The 19,269-nt window shown below is 45.6% G+C and overlaps 1 protein-coding gene across 1 annotated transcript in view; it reads right to left on the reverse strand.

Moving 5' to 3' along the window:
- TNFRSF21 (TNF receptor superfamily member 21) overlaps positions 1-19,269 on the reverse strand; it is a 51,679-nt gene that overhangs the window by 22,260 nt on the left and 10,150 nt on the right. The window contains exon 4 of the mRNA XM_068168148.1: positions 1,346-1,611. Within this exon, the coding sequence (XP_068024249.1) occupies positions 1,346-1,611 (266 nt within the window). The remainder of the gene's footprint in view (positions 1-1,345; positions 1,612-19,269) is intronic.

Raw genomic sequence — 19,269 nt, forward strand, 5'->3', positions numbered from 1 at the left:
CTAATTCAGCTTGCGAGTTTTTTTTTCCTTTCCCGTCAATTTTTTTTTCCCTTTTACTTTACAAGGGGGAAGGGAGGAGGCTTCTCGGCCTTACCCTTCCACCCACCACAGTGGGTTATACAATTGATAAAAGAAGCTTTAAGGTTTTTAGGTATTATTGTACTAATTTTGATTATTGTTAAACTTGTTTATAATTGTATTATGCAAAGTGTTCAAAGAATAGCCTCCAAGGCCTTACTTGCACAAAAGAAAAACGGGGGAATTGTTGGGGATTGTTTTGAGCAAGAGGGGACATGGGTCCCAGGAACACCTGTGCAAATTAGGCCTTGAAGGATTTTCTGTAGCAATCAAGTAGGAGCCCAGCTGCCCCTGAGAAGGGAGGCAAACAAGATAAGGAGGAGACAAGAGCTGGGAAAAAGAGCAATTAGATTGAGTAGAAAAATTCTACAGAGTAGTGAAAACAATGATGTAACCTTTTAGAGAGAAACCAATAGTATGTGTTAAATTAGAATAGAATTAACTATGCATAAGATAAGATTATAAATAATGAAGTGTGGAACAATAAATTTCGATGATTTCTATCACTCATATTGAGTGCTGTCGTCCCGGTCTCCGTTCTTGTCAGCTTGTCAAGATTTTGAGAAAGTTCAGCAAAGCTTTGCTCAAAAGCAATGTAAAGCTTAAATATAACCCCTGAGGTGTTCTGGGACAAAGTGGAGTCCAGCTACTTGGCTATGAGCTAAGCTCAAGGCTGCAGCTGGGTGCCACACATCTGTGCTGGGTTGAGGCAGCCCCCTTCCCCACCCCTGGCAACAATAAACACTCAGACAAACGGATTGCAAAAGTGATGGAAAGTTTAAATAGAAAGCAGTGAACTTTTACAGAAAAGCAAAAGCACAGTGACAAAGAAAGATCCCAAAACAGACCCAGAGAGATCCCATCCCCACCTGAGGGTACACCCAAGACCCCCAGGGCTCCTTCTTCCCCCTCCCACTGCTAGGCTAGTCTCAGCTGGCCAGATCTGAGACTGCCCATCCCCCCATGGCCTTGGGCCTAGCCAGGCCCAAAGCCAGGAGACATCTCCCCCAGTTACCGGCTGACGGAGGAGGAAGAAAAGAGAGAGTGCTAGACTCCGCACTGGATCTTATAGTGGTGCAAAGGATTGTGGTAGGAAATACTACATAATTTCCTGTGTCCACCCCTCTGGGCTGGACTTCTGGACACAGGAAGTAAACATTGCAGGGGGGCACCCAGCTCAAACTGTAACAACATCTATGCACTTGCCATGGTCAGACAAGACACAAAATGCACAGACAGCAGTGCAGGATGCCCAGCCCATCATTACCGGTGTGGTGTCCTCCATCAGACCTCGAATCTTCTCCACTACATCATTGCGGCGGTGCTGGCGGAGGGCACTGATGAGCTGGGCCAGGCTGGCCTCAGGCCCACGGATGGTCCAGTGCTGCAAGGCAGCATAGGCACACTCATGGTCAGCCGCGTAGCCGTTGGAGAAAGCTGCCACCTCACGCTCGCTGGCGTTGCACAGGAACTGGTAGATGTCCTTCCACTGGCTCCCCAGCTGGGCTGCCACGAGCTTCAGGATGTCAATGCCTGTGGGGCAGAAGAGCTACAGGTGAGGCATGGGGGTCTGCAGCCTCCCAGTGCTGCAAACTTAAGCTTTGCTAAACCTTGTCCCTCATCCCCAAATAGCCATCTTTTGCTTTTCTTGGGTTAGTACTGGGAAGTGTAATTAAGATCTTTCATGAATCCAAGCTGCAGGGAGTATTGCAGACAAGCAGCATCTGTAACATTCTCAACATCTGCTATGCAAGTAAAGACTGACGGACTCATAGGTGGCTCCTATCAAGGCACAAGCACTCTAAAATGAACCACATTCCTTTAGCCATGACATTTCCTGGCTCTTCAGCACAGGAAAAACCATGGTATTCAGCCACTGCATGGCTGCAGGAACAGGGAAGATGGCAATGTGCTCACCCATACACATGTATTATAGCCAGTGCTTTGAACAGGAGCTGGATTAAGAGGTGAGTCACCACAGCTTCTTTATAAATATTTCTGTAACAGAGCATCTACAGCAACTACAGTCACATTCACAGCCCTTTCCAGTGCGGATTGCTGGCGTTACTCAGTTACAGAATGGGAAACCCTGCACCAGGTAAGTGTTAGATGAATGGAAGATCTGGTAGGGGACCTGAAGAGTATTTACCACAGAAGAGCCCTTGAGACATGTTGGGTCAAAATGGTGAGTTTCCTCCTTTTAGTTTTGGGAGCAATGCAAAACCCACATATACCTACTACCTTCAAATACAGCCATATGTCTTCTACAACAGCTCATTAACCTTGGTTTATCAAGCTGAACATCACCTTGCTTTAAACCACCACACAAAGGGTTGGCATAGGCAAGCTGAAGAGAGAAACTCACTTTTCCCAGAAAGAGAACCCCACCCTCAGATTTCCTTGCAAGCCAGTACATCTCCATTGCTACAGGGACTAGTTCTCCTTCCCTCTGCACACAAACAGCTGTGTCAGCAAAACCAGCTGCTAACAGAGCAGTATCATAGCCAGGGTCTTTCCTGCTGGCCTAAAAGTTAACAATTTCTAACACAGTTTAGACCAGATCTCCCAACTGCACCTTCACATCAAAGCCCCAATATAGCCATATAGATGCATGTATGTTAGAAAACCCTAAACATATACACCATACAGCCTGATCTAGATGCATATGACTTTATATATATATACACACATATAAACAATATAGCTTGAGATATATATATATATGTATCCTGTAGGGCAGGCCTTACTGCTGTCTACAACTACCTGAAGAGAGATTATGGCCAGGTGGGGGCTGGGTTAGGGTTAGGGTTGGAGCAAGCCCAGAGGAGGCCACAAAAATGGTTAGAGGGCCATAACATATCTCCTATGAAAAACAGCTGAGAGTGTTTGGATTGTTCAGCCTGGAGAAGGCTCTGGTGAGACCTTATTGCAGCCTTTTAGTACTAAATGGTGGGGGTTGGTCTCTTCTCCCAGGCAACCAGCACCAGAACAAGAGGACACAGTCTCAAGCTTTGCTAAGGGAGGTTTAGGCTGGATGTTAGGAAGAAGTGCTTCATAGAAAGAGTGATCGGCCATTGGAATGGGCTGCCCGGGAAGGTGGTGGAGTCGCCATCACTGGAGGTGTTTAGGAAGAAACTGGATGGGGTGCTTGGTGCCATGGTTTAATTGATTAGATAGTGTTGGATGATAGGTTGGACTCAATGATCTCAAAGGTCTCTTCCAATATGGTTAATTCTATTCTATTCTATCTTCTATAGATGTGTGTGTACATGAACACACAGATTTCTGTATCTCTCTCTATATATCTATTTTTATACTTTTTAATGTATCTCTCTATTTAACAGATGTGCACAAACCTATAAAATATCTATACAGCCTGATAGATTTTAATGTATATACATATACACATTTTTCTATCATATAGATTTTATATATGTGTACAAATATGCTTTTATATACAAGCACACACACATATATAGATATAAACCCCCTATACAGTCTCATACAGGTATATTTGACCCAAATCCTTCATAGAATCAATAAGGTTGGAAAAGACTTGAGAGACCAAGTCCAACCTGTCACTCAATACCTCATGACTACTAAACCATGGCACCAAGTGCCACGTCCAATCCCCTCTTGAACACCTCCAGGGATGGTGACTCCACCACCTCCCTGGGCAGCCCATTCCAATGGCTAACAATTCTCTCTGTGTAGAACTTCCTCCTCACCTTGAGCCTAAACCTCCCCTGGCAGTTTGAGACTGTGTCCTCTTGTTCTGGTGCTGGTTGCCTGAGAGAAGAGACCAACTCCCTCCTGGCTACAACCTCCCTTCAGGTAATTGTAGACAGCAATAAGGGCTCCCCTGAGCTTCCTCTTCTCCAGGCTAAACAATCCCAGCTCCCTCAGCCTCTGCTTGTAGGGCTTGTGCTCAAGGCCTCTCACCAGCCTTGTTGCCCTTTTCTGGACACGTTCAAGTGTCTCAATGTCCTTCTTAAATTGAGGGGCCCAGAACTGGACACAGGACTCAAGGTGTGGCCTAACCAGTGCTGAGTACAGGGACACAATGACTTCCCTGCTCCTGCTGGCCACACTATTTCTGATGCAGGCCAGGATGTCACTGGCCTTGGCCACCTGGGCACACTGCTGACTCAATCCCCTCATCCAGATCATCAATAAAGATACTGAACAGGATGGGGCCCAGAACTGATCCCTGGGGGACACCACTGGTGACTGGCCTCCAGCTGGATGTGGCACCATTCACCACCACTCTCTGGGCTCGGCCCTCCCGCCAGTTCCTAACCCAGCACAGAGTGCTGCTGTCCAAGCCACGAGCTGACAGCTTGGCCAGGAGTTTGCTGTGGGGGACGGTGTCAAAAGCCTTGCTGAAGTTCAGGTAGACTACATCCACAGCCTTCCCCACATCCACCAGACGGGTCACCTGATCATAGAAGGAGATCAGGTTGGTGAGGCAGGACCTGCCCTTCCTAAATCCATGCTGGCTTACCAAGATCTGCTATATATAGACAAGTTTTCACTTCTAAGCTAGGTTAACACAGCCAGGACCTCACGGTACTCAGAGCCAACTTGGGTTTGGAATCTGATTCTTTCAACCAGCAAATTCAACCACTTTTGTCATAAAAGCAGCAAAACTCCAGGTTTATCAAGATGATGCTTAATTTTATCAGAGGAGGAAAAAAAAAGTATACTTGTGTACAAGGGTGAAAAAGAAAGCTGTGCAAGGCTTGTGCACCAAGATAATGACAGCGATGGAAAGAGAGATGAGCAGGTCTGGTACTACCTATTATGTCTCTATACACAGACACATAGATAACAATTTATGCACTGCATATATACATCACAGTGCATATATGTGCATACATAAATACATGGACAGTTATTGCTGCCTGTTTTGTAGGTGTATATGTACACACACAAAATGACAGTGCTGCCCTTTGGTGAGCTGGGTGGGATCTTTGCCTATACCCACTCTTATGCACATCAGTCATCTAAAAGCATTAAAACATAATTTACTGGTTTATGACCCCCCATATAGCACATGTAGTCCTTCCAGGGAAGGACAAACCCATATACCACCTGCTCTCCTCTATGTATTTAACATTGACAAACCCCAGAATTTACAACTGCTGTACTGGTGAGAAACATTTGCAGCTGGTTGCAACTTGATTTGCACCAGTTTTATGTGGTGTTACGACATCTAAATCCTGATGTTCTCACACAGGATTTACAACACAAAGCTCATGCTCCCACTGACATTCTCAAGTTTAGTATATTTAATCTCACTGTTCAATAAAGTGGCCCCATAAACATTTTTATATCCCTTGGCAATAATATCCCAGGGCACAAGAATGCACACAGCTGAGGACTTAATGGCGTGTAATGATCTCTGGAGAACAAATGTTCCATTAAAAACTAATTTGGAAATATCTATCTTAATACTATAAGAACCTTAAACTCATTTTCTTGCAACTATCAAATGAATTTAAGCCCCATATGCTCACTACATTTACTACAATATTGTGCAAACAAAACCCCAAAGAGATATGGAAGAGACCCAGACATGAGGACAGATTTGGCTCCAATCAGTTAGAAAACCATTGCTCCTTCTGTTCTTGAAAAATAAGATTAAAGCCATTACATGACAAGTTGTGGCTGCATGCTGCCAAGTATTACTGCTCCAGCAATTTTGAGTAACTTAATTCACTTGTTTAAAATAAAAATAAAATGTTAATGCTTATAATAAGCTTACAGTCCTGTTATTCCCATATTTCCAGAAGCTCTACAGGTTACTACGCAGAGCACTAGTAGTGCCAGAGGATCCTGTTAGGATGGGAAGGTGCTCACCAGTGTGCATGGAGCAAAAAACCTGAGCTGTACCTTAGGTCTTGGCTCCTACCCATCCATTGAACCACATGGACCTTCTCCCACCGGGTTCACTCATCTGCATATTGAGGCTGAGGATGACATTCAAAAACCTCTAGACCCCAGCAATCCCAAGCAAAATGGCCAAGCTCAGCAGAGATGTTGCTTTAAGCCACCCATCTCATGCTTACCACTGAAGCTGGTCACAGCCATGTCAGCACAATGCTAAAGCTGCTCTGAGCTCGCAAATACTGAAGAGCAGACTGAGTCCCTCTATTTTTTAGCATAGGCCACAGGAATAGCCTGGGAGGAGCTGCCACCCACTTCTCCCTCATCACCAGCAGGGACAATCACCATTTTTCACTCAGCTCTGCTTGCCTCAGACACTGGAATTAAAGAGGAGCCCTTGCTATGAAACCCCCATGGCTGCATCCAGCAGAGCTGTATGTGCCATGGACATTCCAGAGCAAGCAACAACTGTACCTGAAGGACCTAGGGCATCCATGTGTGTCCTGGGTACCTGGGAAGGTGGCATTTGAATTGCCATTATCCAAACATTGCAATTCTCTAGATATTTTGACCAGCTACTCCATACCACCACCTAGTATTTTAGAGTAGTGGTAACCCCAGAGCAATGCCAAGACAAGGCCAACATGTTGTGCATAGGCAAGTGTTCTTCCATATCTCTCTAGGGTTTTGTTTCCATATTGTGCAAACATGGGCACAATCAGGCATGTCTACAGCAAGAGCAAACTAAGACAAATGAAGACAAGTCTAGAGACAGATGCCTGCAGACTGGCATCTGCAAACAGCACTGCTGTATATGTGCCCAGCTCATCAACAAGACACTGAGCTGAAAGGAGGACATTCCTGGAGAAGCAGGGAAGATCTGTAGACAGGCCTCTTGCCTCCAAACACATTGCTCACCTCTGCCTCAGTCTTCCTCATAAACACCATTTCAGTGACTTTCATTTGCTTATTTTGAATCAGGTTCAAGATTTTTCCCACCCATTTCCTGCTCCTTTGGAAATCTCCCACCTCACAGGGGTATACAATCTGGTGTAGATAGAGTAGTTGCTCCTTCTACTCATGAATACCACCAAGGTGGTCATCACACAAGCACAGGGGACTTGGCTGAGCTTTAATGACTCCCTTGAGCTTGTTCTGGACAAGGCTCACTTATCTCCCATAATGCTATTTACAGGTTGGACATGAACCCAGCTCTCCAGCAACTGCTTGGCCCCAAGCAGGGCAAGAAGCCAGCGCAGCACAGGGCCATGACCAGCAGCACCGGCATGCTTATGTACAATACTACAAGAGACCACTTCTCTTTCTGCCATTACTTTTTCACATCTTCAAGCAAAATCAACAAGAGGAGAAGAGCTACCCTGCCAGAAGGTCACACCCAAGCACCTGGCAACAGATACAGTAAAGTCTAACCACAGCCTAGCCACATAGCATCTTTGGTTCCTTCCTCTCCCTATCCTCTCACAACAAAGCCATCGTTATTCTCATTTTTGGAGCTCAAGCCAAATGTCATTTGGTATTTTTCAGAAGACTGCTCATTGAGAGGCTGCTGCCATTAAGGGAAAATTGCATGCTCAAGTCTACAGGGCCCTGCCAAGCCACGTGTCCTCCCATCCCACTAAGAGTGAAGGGACATGGCACAGAGAAAAGGATTAACACAGTCTTATAAGCTGTTATATACAGCTGGGAAATAATTGGGAAACAAAGATCCTCCAGGACCTGTGGTACACATTGCCTCACCTAGTGAGCAGCTCACCTGCCCAAGTGCCCGTGCTAGCTTCATGCATTTTCAGAATGGCTGGATTTCAGGACACTTCATGCTCCAGCCCTTCATCATCCCACCATGGCACTTTTGGGACTTCACCTCCACCATTCCAGTAACAGTCCAGGCGGGAGCACCTGGAGCTTACCACTGATGCAGGTATCCCAGAGAAGGGCAGTATTAATTTGTACATCACATGTGGTGACAAATCCTGACTGCAACAGGCTGGCTTGATTTTGACACTTAGAGAGACCTTAAGAATGAAGTGTCATGGGTGGAGAGCATAGCCCAAGAGTACATGCAAGTCAGACAAGAGAACTGCAGTGATGAATTCCATCCCTCTCCTACATTCAGATAACAGCTCCCAATCACTGCAAATCCAGCTCTCTTCCTGAGCTCAGCCCACCTACCTCCTTCAAATATCCTCCTGACTCATGTGAAATAGCTGCCTATTTTTCACCTCTGAGCACACATCAAGAGCCTGCATGTACAAGCCAGCCAGGACATGGCACATCCAAACTCCAGCTGACAAGACACTGTGGCTCTGCCAAAACGGGACTTAAGAATTCCAAATCTCAACACATACCTTTCCAAATTGTGAAAATTTCACCAACCTCCACCAAAAAGGGGAGATTATTGGAATCTCAATTCCTCCCACCCAAATAATTCAGATCCTAAATGAGGAAGTTTGGAAGATGTGCACAGTCTTGCACTTGGGTCAGGGAAATCACCAGTATCAGCACATGCTGGGGGATGAAGGGATTGGAGTAGCCCTGCAGAGAAGAACTTGGCAGAAGTGGTGGATGCAAAATTGGACATGAGTCGACAATGTGTGCTCACAGCCCAGCAGGCCCACCATATCCTGGGCTGCATCAAAAGCAGCATGACCAAGCAGGTCAAGGGAAGCAATTCTGCCCCTCTACTATGGCTTTGTCTGGACAGGGGGAAAGGACACAATTATGAAGGCTTGCTAGTGATTTGCTAGCTTCCCCATGGAGGACAGTGCTGGTATCAGACCGTCCTAGAAGCCAGTGATTCACATCCCCAGCAAGCACTGTTTGGGCAACAAACCACTTAATGTTTGGGTTTCTTTTTTTTTAAGCAACAGGACAGGAAAGGGACTCCTGACAAACAATTCCCACAAGCTCTCTGGAAATTTACTCAACCAAAACAGGGAGTTGAGGAAGGTCTGTGATCAGCCATATATGGTTACAAACATGTTTCAGACCCAGGAATTTGAGGGTGAGCACACGACATGACCCCCTTCCCACCACATGCTACAAGGAAGTCACATCTATAACAGCGCCTTTGGTCCAGCCCTTCCAGGACCCAGGAGAGCTCAACGCTCACCACCATAGGATGCATTCCCTTGCATGTCTCCCTGTGCTGGCACTGGGGACCTGCAGAGTGGACTTGCTCTTCTTTTGGTTTAAAGGGAACAGCCAGCATAAGTATTTTATGTAATTATTAAATTTTAAACAGCTTTTGCAGAGTTAATCTTCATTATAAACCTCTCAGACAGCTGGTAACCCTGAGCAAAGCACACTGCCACGGCCAGAGTCATATAAATACCCAGACACCCACAGATGCCAACCTGAGGATTAAATTTGCCTCCTATGCTCCTCCCCCCCACACACACACACCTTGGCAAGTGAGGAAAATAAGCCTGCCTTGTTATTTGAGGAGTTGTGTGAGGGCCTTACCAATGTGAGAAATCACAGCCCCGTCAGCACAGAAACCCGTGCTGGGTTTTTGGCCAAAAATAAAGCACCCTGGGCTTGGTGTGCTCTTTTACAAGGACAGCCCTTCTCTCTCCACAGAGCTGCCCTGCCTCCAACACTCAGCCCTACACCTTAACAGGCAGGCACAGATCCCTTTCTTCACATCTAATTGTGAAAGGTAATAACAACCCTCAGGAGCCTGGGAATGAGTCTGGAGCAGAGCTTTCCTCCCTGAGATGAGGTGATGGTAGCAATGGCAGGACTGCTGTTCCCAGGAGGGGCCAAGACAGACCATGTTACATGCACAGGGAGAGGACTTTCCTCCACAGCTGGCCCTGCTGCTGTGCTAGCACTGCTGAGCCCTGCTTTGAGCTTTGCTTTCCCCCGGGGCCATCAAACCTGGGAACAACATGCTCTTCCCAGGAGGTCAAGGAAGACAAGCCTTATCCCAAGAACAGATCATGATGAAAACCAAGACCCAGTAGATTTACAGAATGAAACCTGGGATTCCCATCACTGATTTTTGAACATGTGATAGTTTGGGTTTGTTTTTTTTTTTCCCTTTTCTTTTTTTCTTTGTAAGCAGATTTGGGAGCAAACATACCAGCTTCCAAAGGCAGCTCCGCACAGCCCTGTACATGTTATGGATATACAGCTCATGTAGCAACACACATTTCAAGTGATCAAGAGCCATACTTCAGTCCTAATGGAGTAAGGCTGAGGAGCAAGCTCTCAGAATGCCAGGGCAGTTGAGGTTGGAAGAGACCTCTGCAGGTCATCTGATCTGTCCTCCCTCCTCAAACCGGGCCACCTAGAGCCGGCTGCCCAGGACCATGTCCAGGTGGCTTTTGAATATCTACCTCCACAGATGGAGACTCCACAACTCCCCTGGGCAACATCTGCCAATGCTTGGTCACCCTCAGATTTAGGAAGTGTTTCCTGATGTTCAGATGGCACCTCCTGTGTTTCAGTGCGCCCACTGTTTCTGGTGCTGTCACTGGGCACCGCCGAAAAAAGCCCGGCTCTGTCCTCCTTGCACCCTCCCTTCAGGTGTTTATGCACATTGGGATGATCCCCTGAGCCTTCTCTTCACCAGGCTGGACAGTACTAGCTCTCAGACTTTCCTTAACAGGAGACATGCTCCAACCCCTCCATTGCCTTAGTGGCCCTTCATTGGACTCTATCCAGTACATCCATATTTCTCTTGTACTGGGAAGCCCAGCGTTGGACACAGTACACCAGATGTGGCCTCACCAGTGCTGAATAGTACCATCCCTGCAGCTGTGTTTCCTTATTTAGGCTAACAGTTGGACAGGAAGTGACACCAGGCTTGAGGAAGGATATTCCCTGCTTGGTTGTTTCCATACACTTGCTTCCCTTCATTAGGGGATGGACCTATAGAACACGTTAGTTATGTGTGGGATTTTAGTCAATGTGCTGACTCTCTAAAAGAAAAAGAATCAAATAATTTGACCTGATAAGCATCTTCTAACACTATCCATAAACAAGTAGCTGATTCCACGTAAGGACAAGCCTGCAATGACCCAGATGTCCCAATGCATATTGCCAATAGACTGGCTGGTTATGTTCACACAGGGACACTTCAGAGCTACAGTCAGTGTCAGGCTCTCCAAGACACAAGGATGTTGTCCTCCTTAAATACTCTAAATGGCTTCCTTGGGAGCAGACCAAACTCAAGCCTAACTCTAGTCCTACAGCAACCAGCTACAAGCCTACTCTCTACAAATCACCAACCTAAAAGATCCTGCCTCCCAGTGTGCTGACAACTGGGCAACCTGACAACTGAGCATCCAAGACCCCCAAATCCTGACACTCTTTCCAGCATCAACCCTCAACTCCCCACTCTGATCCTGACTGATTTTCAGTATACACTCTTCTACCTGCAGTCAAGCCCCAGCAGCTTCAACCCACTGCTAGATCTATTGACAGTGTGAAATGCAGCGCTGAGATTGTATTAGGGAAAAGCAGAAAAATAACCATCCAGAGGATGGAGTGACTCAGAGGCTTAGCAATAAAATGGATTGTGTTTCTGCCATGGATTGGATTCCAATTAGTTACATCCGCTTTTAATTATTTTTATTTATATAGAACGTAAAGGCAGCCCGCAGATTATCCAGAAATGCGTGGGCTGATCTGTAAATCCCCCATCCCACCCCCCTTGCAGCCCTTGGAATGACAAACACCAGTCATGCTGCCTAGACTGGTTCATACTGGCTGCAACATAAATTGCTTATTAACGTCCAGCTTGCTGCATCTCCACTTTTCTCAGTCTTTGCAAGGCAAATAGGGAAGTAGGTGGCTGAGGTCAGAGTTTTGTGTTAAGTGGTTTTGGTGGCAGCTGCTTGAGAAGTTCCTCCTTGCCTCCCTGCATTTGGTTCCTTTTTTTCCCTTGTGCCATCCCATGAGTCTTGCAAATACAGGCCCATGGGATCAACCAGGTCAGTGAACTGGTAGTAGTTTTAATCAGAGTTGGTGAACTTCACCACTCATGTTGACCAGTGATCACTGGGTCTTCACTAAGACAGTAGCAGGAGTCCAAACAGGTGATGGAAGGACATCCACTGACCATTTACTACCAGAAACCATCTTTTAAACTAGATGAGACTCTGAGGCTCATGGGAGAGTCCCTGTTGTGGGGACAAGCACAAGGACACATGTGAAGGTAGGCGGGCTGCTAACTCAGCTTGTTAGTGATTGCAAGCTGTTCCTAGACCTCCGAACCATTTAATCCAGTGAGAATCACTGGCATTTGCCGTCTTGGCTGGAACATGTCCATGTTGAGGACACAGGTCTAGTTTTAAGACCAGCCTCCCAAGCTACCGCTATTTTTAGGCTTGGGCTGTTATTTAAGGCATGTATTATGACCAGTGAAAGCGCAGGGCATAGATACCAGCTCATGGGGAGATGAGGACAAGTGAAATGCCCCATGACAACCTCAGGACTGAGGTACTCGGAACTGCACACCTATCTCAACTATTAAATCAGTTCAGTTGCGACCGTTTTGAGGCTGTGCCTTTAAGAAAGGGACAGTGCTGGGACACTCTGGCTGAATGTTTTGGAATAACAAAAACAATCAGATATTCTAAACAAATTTCATTGGTAGATTGGTAGAATGCAACTTTAAGTTTTAGTTCAGTTGGAATTTTTCTCAGTTTCTCTCTGTCTTGCTTTTCCAGCCTGTCTGCTTCTGAGCAGCCGGAGTTTGACCTTGGATACCAGATAAGCACTAATCCTGCGTGCGCTTTTGAGGCCTAACAAAATTTCATCCTTATTAATTACCTTTTCTCTCTCTCTAGCCCTTTTTGGGAAAAAAGGGAGGTAGGGGGAGAGAGGGGGGTACAGAGGGGGAACCCTCCTCTGTCCGGAGGAGGGAGTTTTGTTCCTGTATTTTTCTTTGCTGTATATATATTGTAAACACTGTATATTGTGTATATATATAACCTGCATTTCATTTTTGCTTGTAAATATAGCATTCCTTTTGCTTTTCTGACTGAGTTAGCTGTGGGGTTTTTTTTTCCTCTTTGTGGGGGAGGGAGAGCTAGGCCTTCTCTCAACCCACTACATTTTTTTTTGGCCACCCAACTCGGGGCTTGGGGATAATTAGCTTGATTTATTGCCTGCTCGAGTCGGACTAGCAAACATGAAGGTGTTTTGGATTTTTAAGCAATTGCTCTTTTCAGTATGTTCTGTCCTGATCTACAAATATTGTTTAGGTTTACTTCTCGATCAAATAGGTAAATATTTAATGCAAAAATTATATTTATGGTTTAAATATAATATTCAGCTTCTGTATCACCGCTGTCTGGGGTTCTTTTGGCTTACAAGATACAGAAATGTGACATCTAGCACTCTACCAATTGAGATAAGGGAGTTTAAGATTCCAGTAGGTGAAAGAGTAATTTTAAGTGATGGCTGGGATCCAAAGCTGATTTTTTCGATCTGTGTAATCCTGCTATCGGTGATAATTAATGTGGGCTTGTTAGTAGCACTGTACCGGGAGAGAAAGGTATCTAAGGCCTGTTTCATTATAAAGCATAGATCAAAAAGGAAGAACAGCTCTGGCTCTGTTCCAGAGACTTCTAGTGATGAGGAGGGTGGAGAATCTGTATCACTTAAAGATAAAGCTAAAAAGTCTATCGGAAAGGCTGCTTTGAACAGTGCTGTTGCTGATTCTGGCAAGCATCCAGGGGCTGTGGCAGCTCCTAACATGGCGGCTCCCACGTCTTCAGCAGCCTCCATTAACGAGGCAAAGTCATTCCCTCCTCCTCCTACGGCAGGACCGGAAGCATCCTCCGCAGCAGCTGGTCAGTCTCAAAACCTGTCAGCTTCTGTTAAGGCGGCTGTAAATTCAAACACAGCTCCAATTAAGCAAGTAGCAGTTTTAACAACAAGGAGTGGAAAGGCCAAAGCTGATCCAGGAGCTGATGGGGGAGGACAGCAAGGTACTTCTGCTGGGGAGGAAGAGAAAATTTGTCTTAAAAATATAGCTGAGTTATTGAGATCATCAGAGGATCGAGATGCAGCTGGATGCAGTGTACATCCAGTGGCCTGTCACTTCACAATTTCAGAAGTACAGGGCCTTGGTTGACACAGGAGCTCAGTGCACCATAATGCCATCAAATTATCAGGGATCAGAGTCTATAACTATTCTGGGAGTCACTGGTGGATCTCAAGAGTCAAGTAAGGTGGAGGTTAATATAAGTTTAACTGGTAAACAATGGAGGAAGCATACAGTTGTTACAATGAACTTTCTGATGATGAAAAGAAATATGATTTGTTCACAGAGGGTTCCTGTCGTCTTGTTGGAAACAAGTGAAGGTGGAAGTCTGCAGTGTGGAGTCCAACACGCCGAGTTGCAGAGGCGAAGGATGGAGAAGGAGAATCCAGTCAGTTCGCCGAGGTAAAAGCTGTCCAGCTAGCTCTCGATGTAGCTGAACGTGAGAGATGGCCAAAGCTTTATCTCTACACCGACTCATGGATGGTAGCCAATGTTCTGTGGGGTTGGCTAAAGAACTGGAAAAAGGATGGTTGGCAGAGGAAAGGAAAACCCATTTGGGCAGCCGACCTATGGCAGGACATTGCTGATCGAGTCGAGAGAATTCCAGTGAAGGTGAGACACATTGATGCTCACATTCCTAAGAGCAAAGCTACTAAGGAACAGCAACACAACCATCAGGCAGATCTAGCTGCAAGAGTTTCTCAAGTAGACATGGACTCTGATCTTGATCTCGACTGGAAACACCGAGGTGAGATATTCTTAGCTCGGTGGGCTCATGATTCGTCAGGACATCAAGGCAGAGATGCAACATACCAGTGGGCTCGTGACAGATCCATACACGTTTCCATGGATGCTATCACACAAGTCATCCATGACTGCGACATTTGTGCTGCTATTAAACAGGCAAAGCGAATTAAGCCCTTATGGTATGGTGACAGATGGTCCAAGTACAAGTATGGTGAAGCCTGGCAGATTGACTACATCACTCTACCACGTTCTCGTTCTGGTAAGCAATACGTGCTTACTATGGTAGAGGCGAACACTGGATGCCTGGAAACTTATCCAGTTCCACATGCAGCTGCACGGAACACCATTCTCGGTTTGGAGAGACAGATGCTGTGGAGACACAGAACTCCAGAGAGGATTGAGTCAGACAACAGAACTCATTTCAAAAACAACCTTGTAAAGAACTGGGCAAAAGAGCGTGGTATTGAGTAGATATTCCATATTCCCTACTATGCACCAGCTGCAGGGAAGATTGAACGCTACAACGGTTTGTTGAAGACCACTTGTAGTGGGTTGAGAGAGAAGGCCTAGCTTTCCCTCCCCCACAAAGAGGAAAAAAAACCACGGCTAACTCATTCAGAAAGGCGGAAAGGATGCTATATTTACAAGCAATGTGAAAAATGCAGGTTATTTATATACACAATATATACAGTATTTACAATATATATACAGAAATATACAGCAAAGAAGAAAAAAAAAAAAAAAAGGAACGAAATTCCCTCCTCCGGACAGAGGAGGGTTCCCCCCCCGTACACCCACTCCCCCTCCAACTCCCTTTTTCCCAAAAAGGGTTAGAGAGAAAAAGGCAGTTATTAAGGGAAAATGATTTGAGTAGACCTCATGCGAATTAATTGCAGGATTAGTGCTTATCTTATCCAAGGTCGCTCTGGCTAGGTGCCCAGAAGCAGGCAAGCTGGAAGGGAGAGGGAAAGGAACGAACGAATTGAGAAAAAATTCCAGCTGCACTGAAATTTAAAGCTGTGTTCTACCAATCTACCAATGAAATTAGTTTAGACCTGTCTTTGTTTCCAAAATATTCAGCCAGAGTGTCCCAGCACTGTCCCTTTCTTAAAGGCACAGCCTCAAACGGTCACACCACTCTTAAAGCCATGGGGGGTCTTTCAAAAACTGGGAAAAACATTTAGCACAAGCAACCTGGCTGGTAAATAGTAGAGGTTCAGTGAACCGAGCTGGACCTGCACATTCAGATCTGCTACAGAAAGTAGAAGGTGATAGAGTTCCTGTTGTTAGAGAAAAGAATCTGTTAGGTAAAACTGTTTGGGTATTTTCACCCTCAGGGGAGGCTAAACCTGTCCAAGGGGTGGTTTCAGCTGAAGGTCCGGGTCACACTTATTGGGTAATACAAGAGAATGGTGAAATTCAGTGTATTCCACAAAGAAATTCAACTTTAGCTGAAAGAGTTTAATTTCAAACTGTTGTACAGCTACATCGCGTCCAGAGGAAGAGTCTACAAGGAATCTACGGTGCACGAACCCTGAGAGCCCTGAGTCAACTTAGAGACCCTAAGAATCGCTGTTTCCCTTTTCTTCGCTTCGTCTGCGAAGAGACAGACTGTTTTCCATTTTCTTGTTTCCTGATTTTCTCAGACTTTTGAGTCATCTACATGTGAGGATAGCCGGAATGGACTATGAACTTTACTTACGAACTGTAAATATTGTTTTAGATTGGATGGACAGTATAAACAGCCAATTAAATTGTTTAGAAGGGGTGGACTGTGACCGTTTGAGGCTGTGCCTTTAAGAAAGGGACAGTGCTGGGACACTCTGGCTGAATGTTTTGGAATAACAATGAAAAACAATCAGATATTCTAAACGAATTTCATTGGTCGATTGGTAGAATGCAACTTTAAGTTTTAGTTCAGTTGGAATTTTTCTCAGTTTCTCTCTGTCCTGCTTTTCCAGCCTGTCTGCTTCTGAGCAGCCGGAGTTTGACCTTGGATACCAGATAAGCACTAATCCTGCGTGCGCTTTTGAGGCCTAACAAAATTTCATCCTTATTAATTACCTTTTTTCTCTCTCTAGCCCTTTTTGGGAAAAAAGGGAGGTAGAGGGAGAGAAGGGGGTACAGAGGGGGAACCCTCCTCTGTCCAGAGGAGGGAGTTTTGTTCTTGTATTTTTCTTTGCTGTATATTTCTGTATATATATTGTAAATACTATCTATTTTGTATATATATAACCTGCATTTCATTTTTGCTTTTCCAACTGAGTTAGCTGTGTTTTTTTTTTTTTTCCTCTTTGTGGGGGAGGGAGAGATAGGCCTTCTCTCAACCCTCTACATCAGTTTATCAAGCACCCTTAAGAATGGGCAAGAGGTTGAGCCACTGCTTCCATGCTAAAATTCTCCTCTTTTGGAAAGGAGCCCAACCACAGCGACACACAGTGCTCAAGCACAAAGCACTACTATTGCCACCCTGACTATGCTTCACCCAGAACTGATGGGCTTGAATCAATCAGAAATAAAATCCTCCAAACCGGCAAAGCCTTGGATGCCAGTCAGACACCACTGGATGCTTGAGAGGTGCTCGGGCAGCCACCCAAGCACAGCTCTTCTGAGCAGAGGCTGCAGTACCTACGTCAGACTCAGTCTTCCCTTTCAAAGGTTAAAGCTGTTTCCTGAAAGGATTAGGAGGGAGAGAAGGTAAATTCGGAAGAAGCAGGGGCAGACTGTGCGCAACGGCTAAGTACACAGGCTTTGCCCCAGCAATAAACATGCCCTAACCCCTTGTTGGCTTGGCCACCCAACATATAGGTGGGAAGGTCATACGAACATGGGTGCACTGCCAGCACCTGATCCTGGGGCTTCAGCCCCCACTTGCCCACCACACCTCTAGTCCAACCACAAGCCAGGCTAGCATCCGATAACCTGGGAAGCACCTGTAGTCTTCATATTTATGGATGTTTTGCTCCAATTGCCTATCACGGAGGGATCTGCACCAGAAGAACAGAAGGGGAAAGATTTCCCCTCTGCAACAGCCTGAAGTTTGTTCCTGGCTATATTCACAGAATCATTTACTTTTGTCTGAAATGCTGTTTCAGGATGAAGCATGATTTGGGCATAAACACTGCTGGAGCAGAAAGCTAAGCCATGACACTGCAGCTCTGCAGTGCATCTTAGCTGCACAGCTAGTTATTAAACAAAAGGTCAACTCCTCTATGACACTAGATCTTCTCTCATTCAAGCAAAGAGCACTAAGAACCAGACACTTCAACAGAAAAACCAAAGAGGAATTTATACACCACTGAGGAGGAGAGTAGTTTCCAGACAGGACAGAGAACCACCAGCAAGTAAAAGCTAATGAGCAAGGCCCTTTCAGATAACGCAATGTGATTTAGGCAACATCAGAGCTGCCCTGAAAGCAAGACAAAAGCAACATAAATTGGTTTGTGTTCGTTTGTTTGCCTTCATTGCACAAAGTTCAACTAAGGACACACGGTGGCAGGAGGAAGTCATGAAGCACCCACGCCAACACAGAACCAGCGTGACTACTGCAAGAATGCCTGGGAGGGTTGTGCAAAACTGCCCAGCCAGGAGCCCAGAGTAACTGGGCAGTTTGCTTCCAGACCCAAGAGACTTGGTCAGATACTGTACCAGTTTACAACCTAAGTGTAGTTTTGCTGTTACAACTAGCTTAGTTCCCAAGACAAGGGGGAAAACTCAGCAAGTATTTTGTGGATTTGATGCACAAACTGAATTCAGCTGTTAAAGGATCACCAAGAATATCAGAATGACTCATTTCAGGAAGCACAGGATTACCTATGAATAATGCTGCCCCCCAAAGGATGATAAGATCTGGGAGGTGGAGTTATACCTAAATGGGCTAACATAGCCTCATTGCTCACCATGTATGACCTTCTATTACAGTACAGTTTCTGTAACCCAGATCATGCTTGGTGATCTAACACATAGCACTGCCCCCAAAGGCATCTCATGGCCTCCAGGAGAAGGGCTGCCAGCTGCAGCCTGCCAGCACACGGTCTGAAACACCAGGTTAGAAACTAGAGCTACACTTACCTAAAACAACTTTGTCTGGTCCCTGCACTCAAGCACTCCCTGACCTGTAAAAACTTAGACCTTGCTCTGAGATGCTCCAAAACCCAGGAAAGAGTCAGAAAATAAGCCAACTGGTAATTAAGATTTAGGGTGAAAAATCTTAATAACTTAGTAACAAACTACCACTTTTGGCCAACAACCCATGCCAAAGCCATCTAGTATTTCTGGTAGTGCCCACAAATAAAAATGTCTAATAAGGTACTGCAACCATGATGCAGACCACAGACCAGAGGCTCAGGGATCACACTTGGGGTACAACAGGTTTTAGGGATGATGGAATGCAAGGGTTATTGGGAAGAATTACCACAAACAAAGCTCAAGAAACTGCATCCCAAGACTTCAAAACAGTTAAAAGGAAATTGATAAGTAGCACAAACACAGAAGAAGGCACAAAACTAATTCCAACAAGACCTTACTGGTTCTAT

The sequence above is a fragment of the Melanerpes formicivorus genome, unplaced genomic scaffold (genome assembly GCF_026170545.1).
Source record: "Melanerpes formicivorus ecotype bairdi unplaced genomic scaffold, bMelFor1.0.p_v2 SCAF_133, whole genome shotgun sequence".
Taxonomy (NCBI): Eukaryota; Metazoa; Chordata; class Aves; order Piciformes; family Picidae; genus Melanerpes; species Melanerpes formicivorus.